Source organism: Chlorocebus sabaeus, chromosome 23, assembly GCF_047675955.1.
Source record: "Chlorocebus sabaeus isolate Y175 chromosome 23, mChlSab1.0.hap1, whole genome shotgun sequence".
NCBI lineage: Eukaryota > Metazoa > Chordata > Mammalia > Primates > Cercopithecidae > Chlorocebus > Chlorocebus sabaeus.
The window spans coordinates 49,839,915-49,851,614 of NC_132926.1; the positions used below are offsets into that span (position 1 = coordinate 49,839,915).

The 11,700-nt window shown below is 44.2% G+C and overlaps 1 protein-coding gene across 5 annotated transcripts in view; it reads left to right on the plus strand.

Moving 5' to 3' along the window:
- P4HA2 (prolyl 4-hydroxylase subunit alpha 2) overlaps positions 1 to 9,932 on the plus strand; it is a 35,264-nt gene extending 25,332 nt beyond the window's left edge. For 3 of the 5 annotated variants that reach the window (XM_008014352.3, XM_008014354.3, XM_038008208.2), the window contains 5 exons: positions 3,502 to 3,555; positions 4,167 to 4,232; positions 7,064 to 7,132; positions 7,522 to 7,618; positions 9,455 to 9,932. In XM_008014352.3, the coding sequence (XP_008012543.2) occupies positions 3,502 to 3,555; positions 4,167 to 4,232; positions 7,064 to 7,132; positions 7,522 to 7,618; positions 9,455 to 9,525 (357 nt within the window). In that variant the 3' untranslated portion in view covers positions 9,526 to 9,932. Of the gene's footprint in view, positions 1 to 3,501; positions 3,556 to 4,057; positions 4,118 to 4,166; positions 4,233 to 7,063; positions 7,133 to 7,521; positions 7,619 to 9,454 lie in introns of all 5 variants that reach the window. The other 2 variants (XM_008014353.3, XM_008014356.3) reach the window with 1 other exon arrangement.
- Positions 9,933 to 11,700: the final 1,768 nt, after the last annotated feature.

Genomic DNA, 11,700 nt, shown 5'->3' on the forward strand with positions numbered 1-11,700 from the left:
AGATTTTTTGAACTTTTGCCTGCACATGCCCAAACAAATCAGCCTTCTTTTTGCTGTTGTTTTTTCAACAAAAAGAAGTGTAGCTGCATCAGCAATTGGAAAATCAATTTTGAAGTTCATCTTTATGGATTTGTGTGAAGTCTACCAGAGTTTTAAAAAACATACTGATTACCTTGCAAATAGTATTGTGAAATTTTAATTTTTTTTTTTCAGTTTAGTTCAACTTTGTGTTTTGTAATTTTTAAATAAGTTCTGCAGATAAGCACATCCATGGAGGACTTCTGTCTCATCTCCCACTTGCTGCGTATGTGTAAGAGCACCACCATTTGAAGAGAGATGGGCACTCTTGATGTGCTAGATGAGTCCCTATTGGCATTGTCTTGACTCATATCTTCTTGGAGCAGGTTTTTTTTTTGTTTGTTTTTCTTTTTTGTTGAGACATCTGCCACTGCTTCCTCTGTGTCAGAGCCAGTCTTCAGGACTTTCATGGTTCTGATCAAAGACCACAGTCTGCTTGGCTGATTTCATACCCTGGACCAGGAGGCTAAGTAGACAGGACCTCTGGCGCGGTTGCTTTCCTGGCTAGCTGTGCAGCTACACTCACTGTATGCCTGTCTTACACTCACCCATGGAAGATAGCAGCTTCTTGCTTATGAACTGACTTCTCTGCTACAATTTGGACTTTATCTTGTCTGGCCTCAGTGTTATAGCTCAGTTGACTGGGGTCTGAATGCCAGACCTCTTGGTAGAGGGGCTCTTATAGTTAAGGATCTTCTGGAAGATTCAGACCACAGCTGCCAAGTGGCTGAGATGCCATTTTTGTTTGCATTCTTCTCCTAGGAACTGTCTTGGCATTTCCTTTGCCAGTCAGTGGTGTTGAAGGCTTTGATCCTTCATGGTCTAGGGAACAGGAAACTGGATTTCAGCATCTATCCCTAAGTACTTACTCCATATGAAATGCTTGTGGTATGATACATGCCTAGGCACCAGCAACAGCCCTCACATCAGGTCCTTTAGGAAATGCTGCAGGCCTCTGGAAAGGAGCTGGTTCTTCTATCTGTTGACATTCTTTCAGCTGTAGCTGACATGTTTGCTGTAGACCATTTGAAGGAAAAAGGTAATTGAGGCTTTCTGGTGAATTGGATGAGGGCTTATCTGATAGAGAGGAAGAGATGCTACACCTCTAGGATTCTCTCAGATTGAAGACTTTGGCCGCATGATGCTCAGCCTCACCAGAAAAGTGATTTCTGACCTTTTTAATTTTGCCTTTACTCTGTCCTTAGCATCGTAAATACCCATGTCTTTCAAATAACTGACTCCACTCTTACAATAGTAAGTCTAAAGATTTAAATGAATACCTCCTCACATGAATCAGTCTTGATGTACAGTTGCTTGTTATTAAAGGCGTGAGCCTGGGGACTTACATATGCCTGGATAGGCAATCTTACTGCTGCAAATCAAGATGGTCCCATGCATTTTGTACTTATTTGGGAACTGTATTAAAGAGTGTAGGTACAGTGGCTTCAGAACCATGATCAAATATAATTCTCCAAACCTAAAAGATGAGCCAGCTCTGGCAACGCCACTTCTTTCACTGCGTGGGATCTGTAAGTTTAAGCAATCCATTTAACAAGTGGAAGTGTTGAAAAATGCAGTCATACTCTGCAGCTCCAGCAACAAGCACTAATTGAATTTTCCTGAGTGCACTGGCACAGAGTCACAGTCGTGTTTAAAACTTTCTTCCAGGCCAGGTGTGGTGGCTTACATCTGTAACTTAGTTCTTGGGGTGGCCAAGGCAGGAGGATTGCTCGAAGCCAAGAGTTTGAGACCAGTCTGGGCAACATAGTGAGACTCTGTCTCTACTCCCCACTCCCCCCAAAAAAAGGAGAGAGAAAAAAATTTTCTTCAAGCTCTTGACTACAAAAAAAGATATGCTTTCTCAGCTGCTCTGGCACTTCTCTCCTTAGATGCATCTCCAGCCTTAGGGCCACCTGCTGAACCAGGCTTCCTTGTGCTGTTGACAGGATTTCCAGGTATTTTTGGTGCAGGAATCTTAAAGGCTGAAGCAGTGGATGACAGCATGTTTTCATCCATGCTTTGTATCAAAAGTATTATCTTTGTAGATATTGAAAATGATACTGCCAACATTTTGTGCTCCAATAAGAGAATTTCCTCTCTTATAAAGTCCACTGTCCCTTTCTTTCTTGCATTTCTTTTTTTGTGTGTATGTGAAACAGGGTCTTACTCTGTTGCTCAGGCTGGAGTGCAGTGACGCAGTCATAGCTCAATGCAACCTTGAACTCTTGGGCTCAAGCCATCCTCCTGCCTCAGCTTCCTGAGTAGCTGGGACTGCAGGTGCACGCCACTGTGCCCAGCTAATTTTTTCATTAGTAGAGACGGATGGAGTCTTGCTGTGTTGCCCAGGCTAGTCTCAAACTTCTGGGCTCAAGCAGTCCTCTCACTTCAGTCTCCCAAAGTGCTGGGATTACAGGCATGAGCCACCATGCCTGGCTTCTGTCCCGCATTTCTATAGGTCTCTGTTATTGCTAGTTTTGTAGCATCTCTCACCTGACCGTTGGGATAGCAGAAAAGGATATACAAAAAATACCAACTTTCTGAGAACTTATGGCCTAGCCCCAGAGGTTTTTATGTTTTCAGTGAGACACACTAACCGGCTGTTCCCAGACGGACATTGGTGGTGCTGCTTGATCCACTAGCTTCCATATCAGTTTCTGTGCTTCATCTTTAACCTTGTCTGTCATTCTGTCTACTGAAGCTGAGACAATAATTGTGATTTAGGACTTTCCATTGTGCTGACAAGCTGTCCACAAAGGCATTTACAATTTCTAATCCAATTTATGACACCTGGTAGTTGCTCAGATGTTACTTCAGGTCCAGGGTCACACTGGAGGTGCCGATGTAGTGCGGTAATTCTTGGCCGCCCGGCAGCTGGCCACCCATGTTGTGCTGTTTCATTCCATGCAGTAGACCACTGTGGGAATCTGCCCCACACAGTCTCACCAGGAATAGCAGTGGTGGTAGGAACAGTACAAGGTGCTGAGTACCTCCAAAACTAGTTTAAAAAAGAAAATCCTCTTCTTAAATTTGTTACTGACTTTCCTCTGGATTACTATCTTAATATGTCCCAAACAAACTGGGTCCAGGGCCAGGGCCGGCCTCAAGCAGTGTTCCCTTTACTGCTGTCTGAGTGTCCATGAAGGGGCTGGAGCTTTTCCTCAGTGATCATGTGCAGTTCACCCATCTTGTTTTGTTTGGGAAACCACATTTGTGCTGCAGCCTTACTCTTGGACAGAAATGTAGACTTGTTTGTGATGTTTGCTCTGCCTGTGCTGGCAGGGCATGGTTGTCTTCCACCTTAGAGAGGCTGCTCTTGGGAGTTCTGGTTGTTTTCAGGCCTGGGAAGATTGTATCCCTAGAGTGATGGGCTGCTACAGAGCTGTTCATGCTGCTTACAAGGTCTAATGCTGTTATTTCCCACAGGTTGCAAATTATGGAGTGGGAGGACAATATGAACCACACTTCGACTTCTCTAGGGTAAGGCCTTAATCACAGGTGCTTTCAAAGGTCCCTACTCTAGCTGATTTGAGAAGGGTGGAGCTTCTAGGAGCATTTCAGCCTCCATATCAGTACCCCTACCCCTTGCCCTCCCTCCACCTCTGCATCATTGGGAGAAACTCTTTGTTACTGGTGAATCCCAAATCTGGAACCAGGGATCCTGCAGAACACAGTGGAGCCTGGCTGTCTCCCATGTAGATGTATGTGGGGAGTTCATCCCCTGCCCTAACTGTATCACCCTTTGCCCTGATTCTAAAGCAAAGAGCCTCACTAGGTCTTTGTGAAAACTGTTCTTGTCCCTTTTCCTTTTCCCTGCAAACCCCATGCCCTAGCCATAATTTACTTTACAGCCTTGGCACATGTTCCAGGCTGATTTATGGAACACACACTTATTACTTTCCCATGACCCTTTTGGTCCTAGTCTTGTGGGTGGTAGATGAAGCCTGTTGTAAACTTCGGTGAAAGTTGTTGTCTGTTACAGCGACCTTTTGACAGCGGCCTCAAAACAGAGGGGAATAGGTTAGCGACGTTTCTTAACTACGTAAGTACTGGGTCCAGGCCCACCTGTTCATTCTCACTTAATTTTGTAGAATGATGAGCGACATACTTTCAAGCATTTAGGGACGGGGAATCGTGTGGCCACTTTCTTAAACTACGTGAGTATGATGTGTGCTGATGGACCCTAAGGGGACCCTGGGTCCAGAGGGCTGCCTTATATCCCACCCCCATCAGGGCTGATACCATCTACTATAGAGTAATGGTCAGGTCCTTCTGGCTTTCAGCACCCTTCTTGACTGCAGTAGGGAGAGTTGGCCTCTGTTTCTTTTCATTTTCCCCACTGCCACCACCAGGACTTTAACATTCCTGGCTATTTTTTTTCCCCAGTGTTTAAAATTGTGATAAAATAGACATAACATAAAACTTACCATCTTAACCATTTTTAAATGTGCGGTTCAGTGGTATTAAATACCTTCATAGTGCGCAAGCATCACCACCATTCATTTCCATCTATTTTCATCTTCTAAAACTGAAACTATACCCATTAAGAAATAATTCCAGATTCCCCTCCTGCAGCTCCTGGCAGCCACCATTCTGCTTTCTGTCTCTGTGATTTTGGTTACTTAAATAAGTGGAATCAAAGTATTAATACTTGTCTTTCTGTGTGGCTGGTGTATAATGTCCTCAAGGTTTATCCATGTTGTAGCATATTCTGGCTGCTGCTTTTTTTGTTGTTTTTTTGAGATGGAGTATTGCTCTGTCACCCAGGCTGGAGTGCAGTGGTGTGATCTCGGCTTACTGCAACCTCGGCCTCCCAGGTTGGAGCGATTCTTGTACCTCACCCTCCCAAGCAGCTGGGATTATAGGCGCTGGCCACCACGCCTGGCTAATTTTTGTATTTTTAGTAGAGAGAGGGTTTCACCATGTTGGCCAGGCTGGTCTTGAACTCCTGACCTCAGGTGATCTGCACGCCTCGGCCTCCCAAAGTGCTGGAATTACAAGCATGAGCCACTGTGCCTGGCCATTCTGGCTCCTTTTTGATGGGCACAGTGCTAGTCTGGATTTTTGGGATGGGTGCCCTGGAGGGTTCCCTCCTTGGCACCTGAGTGAGGAGACAGCGTTAGCTCTCTCTAGATGAGAACCACCTTTGTTTTCTCCAAGGCTTAGTGGCCTGATTCCCACCTCTTGTCTCTGTTTCATCCATAGGTTATAGGGTTTACCTTTCACATGAGGAACAATTTCCTCTCCCTTCTGCTGAGAGCCAGCTCTAAAGAGACATAGAGGCAGTAAAGTAACTTAGAGACAGAAGCCTGTGTCCATTTTTTCCTTTTACGTTTTTATTGTGTGGTTATTACATGCTGGGGATTGTGCTATGTACATGTTGGTGAGCAGAACGTATGTGGTCTCTCTTGTGGTGCTTGAGGTCCAATATGAGAGACTTATTTTAAACATCAGAGAGATGATTATTCTTCTTCTTCTTCTTCTTCTTCTTCTTCTTCTTCTTCTTCTTCTTCTTCTTCTTCTTCTTCTTCTTCCTTCTTCTTCCTTCTTCCTTCTTCCTTCTTCCTTCTTTCTTCTTTCTTCTTCTTCTTCTTCTTTTTTGGGCGGGGGGACAGAGTCTCCCTCTGGTGCCCAGGCTGTAGTACAGTGGCGCGATCTCAGCTTACTGCAACCTCTGCCTCCCGGGTTCAAGTGATTCTCCTGCCTCAGCCTCCCAAGTAGCTGGGATTATAGGCATGCACCACCATGCCCAGCTAATATTTGTATTTTTAGTAGAGACAAAGTTTCACCATCTTGGCCAGACTGGTCTCGAGCTCCTGACCTCAAGTGATCCACCCACCTTGGCCTCCCAAAGTGCTGACATTACAGGTGTGAGCCACCTCTCCCAGCCTAAACATCAGAGAGAGTATTATATAGTTATGGAGACAGGTGCTGTGAACCCCAGACTTGGGGTTCAATGGAGGCCTCTCTTTGGAAGTAACATATCAGTTGAGACTCAAAAGTTGAGTGGAAATTAGCTGGTAGAACATGGTTTCTAGCATGAGAGAGAGTGTATGTAGTCCTGTAAGAGAAAAGGAGCTTGGGATGTTGGAAAAATAGAAAAAGGCTGGTGTGTCTGGAGAGAGGCTAGTGAGACTGACAGGGCCTTGGGGTTCTAGAAAAGAATTTGAGTTTGATCCCAGGGCTGTGAGAAGCCATCAGAGCTTTTTGTCTTATTCATTTACCATATGTCTGTCAAGTACCCTTCACTGAGTCTGGTATGTGTCCTGTGGAAATATTTTTTAGCTCCAATTTTTATTACATTATGGACAAAAAAAGTAAGAGAGCCATATGGGAAAGAAGTAGTGCTTTGGCCATGAGTCAAGGCATGCTCTGTGGGCATGAGTGCAGCCTTGCTAGTGTGGAACTTGTGTTCAATGTAGTTTAAGGCCTTACCATGGGAGAAAGCAGGGCCTCTAGAAACACAGTGCCCCACCTTCCCACTCAGGTGGCCCCAGGAAGGGTGGCTACTCTGGGAAGGTGAAGGTCTGACTAGAGCAGCAAACTGCTAGAGCCAGAGAAACAGAGCTGCAGTGGGGACTGCACATAGTGTTGGAAACGGTAGGGAGCTCCTAGTCAGGGCACTTTGCTGAGTACAGTGGCTTAGGCAAGGCCAAGGCTAGATGGGAATTCAAGGGGTGGGGGTCAGAACAGGCATTTTCTAAGTACAGACTCAGATTATTTTCATCCAAGGACAGCCCGGATGTGGGTCTCCTGTGGGCCTCAACTCTTGAACACTCATGACATGGAGACTGTTCTAATGAATCACACTGATTAAGTAGGCATGAGATAACCTTTCTTGGCTAAAGGGCTAGCCATGGAGCAGACTCCAAGCAGTGTTACTGATGCTCAGAGGGGGGTGATCTGTACACTTTGTCATGTCCTTTGTGGCTCAGTTGCTCTGAGAGCCTTGCTTAGGAGGACCAAGCTCTATGTCTTATATTTCCAGATGAGTGATGTAGAAGCTGGTGGTGCCACCGTCTTCCCTGATCTGGGGGCTGCAATTTGGCCTAAGAAGGTAAGTTCTGATTCTTGTGGGTCAGAGGTTGAAGCAAGGCTCAGACTTTACTTTGTCCATGTCCCCCAGTACCATTACCTGGCCTGCCTGATTGTCACTGTGATGTGCCTTAGCCTACCTGGAGTCTGACCTTGTAGCCCCAGCTTCTCCCTGGGAAGAAGGGACAGGGAGGGAAGCCCCTTCAGGGCGGGTGAGTTCCCAGACTTCTACTTCAGAAAGGTAGGTGCTTTCTGGGAAAAGTCTCTATTGCTGGAGTCCCAGAGCCCTGTCCCCCATCCATGGGAAAATGAGGGTGTTTCTGCTCAGGGCAGAGCTTCTGTGATGCTTGCGGTCAGGTCCCTGAGCAGAGTCTCTAAGAATGTGTTCTGAAAAGACAATCTCTTTCCCAGGGTACAGCTGTATTCTGGTACAACCTCTTGCGGAGTGGGGAAGGTGACTACCGAACAAGACACGCTGCCTGCCCTGTGCTTGTGGGCTGCAAGTGGGGTGAGTGTCTTAAGGGGTGGTGTTGGTGTTGGTGGCCTCCGCTTGGGCTTTGCTTACTGGCCTTAGATTCTGAGCTGGGAGATAACTGCTGCCAAATTGCAGAGATTGTCTCCCTTCTTAGGTTTTTTTCTGCTGTTACTACCATCCAGCCATGTCATGTCCATGCACCTGGTAAATGCCAAGGCAGCTGGTTGGAAACACTCAGAGATACACAGGGAGCTAAAGAAGGCCTGAGGACGAACAGCTGCATACGCACCATAGGTCCAGGACCCTCTGGCAAGGCTTCTAGGGGAGCAGAGTGGAGAGCTGGAAGCAGTGAGGGGAAAGAGTGCCTCAGGCGAACAAGGCCCATATGGATGGAGGCACAAGCTAAAACCAGCATATGGGTGTGGGGACAGGCTCCCTTGTCACTTGAAGAAAGGGAGACCGGTGGCACAGGGGCCAGGAGATGAGGCTGGAGACTGAGACCAAACTGCAGAAGCTCAAGCTTGAGCTTTATCCTGGGAGCAGTTGTGTGAGCCTCGGAGAGGCTTAAACCAGGATGTGACAGGAAGTGTTTGTTAAGGAGATGAGTGTGTAGCCCCCTTGGAGAGTTTTGAAGATAAATAGTGATGGGTTCGCAGATAATTAAGCAAATGAAAAAGAAAACAAGGCAGTTGCTGAATTCAGGGAAAAAAAAGTTGTACAAGAGATAAGTATAAACTACTAGATGGCTCAGGCATCACACTTACATGATATAATTATGTACACACTGAGTATTACTTTAACTAAAACTTGTGATTTACCTGTACTGGAAAGATGGGAGGGGATAAGTATATGTTTTAGGGGTAGAATAAAAGAATTTCAAAGTTGAAAGTTACGGGATAGAACTAAAAGCATGTTACCTAGAGAAATGAAGTGAAATATCAGAAGAAACAGCTAGAGGAGTTTAATGTTCCCTGGGAGTGGGGATTAGGGATGGGAAGGAAAAGCTTCGGAGATTGCTGTTTATCATTATAAGCGTTGTGACAATTTTAGTTTTTTCAATGAAGTACATGTATTACTTTATATTTTAAAAGCTCTGTGACTTCAGTAGTGCATTGAAATAAAATTTTGATTCATTATGAGAGAGTCTGTGAGGAACAGAATCATGGTTCCTGTGTTTTTGAAGATATGGCATGGGGTGACAGAGCTGGCGGCAGCTCTGCTGCTCTTGTGCCCATGGCATACAGACTGGATCTGCTGGTCCACAGCTCCTGAGGCTAACATCAAAGCCCTCTGCAATGCTGACAGGCTTCCTCATCCTCATATCCTACCTCTCAGTTTCCACCTGCCACCTCCCAGTAATACTAGGCTTCTTGAGTCCTCAACACGCGTCAGGGTGGCTCCTGCCTTGATTACTTTCTCATCCTGTTGTCACTCCTGGGACCCTCTTGGTGAAAGAACCATCTGGGTATGTCATTCTTCTTCCCAGGATAACTTCTATTTAACTTTATATTCTAGCCCTAGGATTTCCTCTTCTCTCTAAGAGCAAGAAATGTGTGCGCGTTGCTATGGGAATAGAGCTAAAGCGCATCGAACGTCATGGGCATCAAAGGGCGTGATTAGATGCTCTTTGGTGCTATTCCCATGGCAACCTGCACACATGTATCTTGTCCCACTGGCAGAATTTCATACACTTACCTGTTTACATGTGTCTTCCTCACCAATTCATTAGCAAATTGAGGCCTGAGATCATGTCTTGTCTTATTTGTGTCTGATTCCAGGGCACAGCGCAGGGGTCATCATGAAGGAGTCATTCATTCAGGCTACTAAACTGACCAATAGGATTGTAACATGCTTGCTTTCTTTTCACAGTCTCCAATAAGTGGTTCCATGAACGAGGACAGGAGTTCTTGAGACCTTGTGGATCAACAGAAGTTGACTGACATCCTTTTCTGTCCTTCCCCTTCCTGGTCCTGCAGCCCATGTCATCTTCAAGTTCAATGTGACAGACACCTTTGTATGTTCCAGTTTCTATCAGGCTGGTTTTTGGAGAAATGAATGTTTGTCTGGAGCAGAGGGAGGCCATACTAGGGCGAGTCCTGTGTGACTGAAGTCCCAGCCCTTCCGTTCAGCCTGTGCCATCCCTGGCCCCAAGACCAGGATCAAAGTGGCTGCAGCAGAGTTAGCTGTCTAGCGCCTAGCAAGGTGCCTTTGTACCTCAGGTGTTTTAGGTGTGAGATGTTTCAATGAACCAAAGTTCTGATACCTTGTTTACATGTTTGTTTTTATGGCATTTCTATCTATTGTGGCTTTAACCAAAAAATAAAATGTCCCTGCGAGAAGCCTTAAAGAGCCTTACTTGGAGTATTTTTAAGACTGGAAGCTTTTACCAGGTTCATCACTTCCTGTGCATCGCCTCCATGCAGGCAGAGTCTGGATCATGAATGCTTTAGTAACAAAGCATCTTGGGTCTTGGATTTGAGACCTGGTTTCAACACTTGTGTCTCCTCTAAGTGTCAGTGTCCTTTTCTGGAAAGTAGGGTAAATAATTTCTCTTTGTCTCCCAGAGAACATAGCACACATGTTCATGATTGTAATGCTGTTATAATGTGTAATTTATTTTTAAATTTTGAGATAAGAATTGTTCATGATACATAGGTGTATACTTAAAAAAAAATGAAGGTGAGCAGGAACACCCGTGTCAACACCAAGTTAGAGAAGAGAACGTTTTCAAGTCAGTACCTCAGGAGCCCCTTGGGAACCCCTCCTAGATCACATCTCCTTCACTGCCCCCAGCACTTTGGAGATAACCATTGTCTAGTGATGTGTGGTTCTCGTTCCTTTGCTTGTCCTTATAGTTTTACCGTCCATGATTAGATCCCTAAATAAGTAGTTATTCTGTTTTCCCTGATTTTGAACTTCTACTAATAGAATCAGAGTAAATTTTTTTGGGTATGTGACTTTTGTTCAACATTGTTTTAAGATTCATCCATGTTGTGTAGCTGTAGTTTGTTTTAATCTTTATAGTACAGTTTTGTTAATGTTTATTGTAGGACTATACCATAATACAGCCAGTATGCTGCTGATAAACATTGGAATTGGTTTCAGTCTTTGTATATTGTGAATAATGCTGTGATAAACATTTTTATACATGATTCCTGCTATACATATAAACACATATTTCTGTAGGATATATATGTAGGAGTGGAAATGTGGAGTCTTAATGGTGTTCCAACTTTGCTAAATAATGTATTCCAAGGTCGTTATACACATTCTCACCAGGAGTGAATGAGAGTTCTTATTACTCCAACCTTTTCCAATATCTAGTATTTTCATACTTTTGCATTTTAGCTAGCTTGGTATGTTACGGACTAAATGTTTGTGTCCCCTCCGCCCAAATTCATATGTTGAAATCTTAACCCCCAATGTGATGATATTAGGATGTGGAGCCTTTGGGAGGTAATTAGGTCATAAGCCTGGAGCCCACACGAGTGGGATTAGTGACCTTATGAAGAGATCCCAGAGAACTCTAGCCCTCTTTCTGCCATGTGAACACACAGCAAGAAGATGCCTGTGAACCAGGGGGCTCTCACTAGAAATAAACCTACTAGCATCTTGATCTTGGACTTTTCAGTTTCCATAACCATGAGAAATCAATGTTTTTAATTCAATGTATGGTATTTTATTATAGCAGCTCTACCTAAGACAGTACATGTATAGTGTCTATTTTAACATTGTTGATAATGTTGAGCAACTTTTCATGTTATTAGTTATTAGGTTTCTTCAAGTCTTCTTTTTGATTCATAGAAATTTTAAAATATGTACACAAGCTCTTTGTTATATATTTTGCAAATGTCTTCTGTGATTTGTTTTTTTACTATTTTCTGTCTTTTGATAAACAGCTTTTAATTTTTATGTCAAATCTATCAAGCTTTTTCTTTTTATGTTTTTTATGTCTTGTTTGAGAAACCCCAAGATCATGAGGACGTTTCCTGTGTTCTTTTCTGAAAGCTATATAGTCTTTGTCATTAATTTTATCTTTATATATGGTATGAAGTGTAAAGGTCTACTTTTAATTTTTTGCATATTTTATTAGGATAGGATGGGCTTTTGCTATA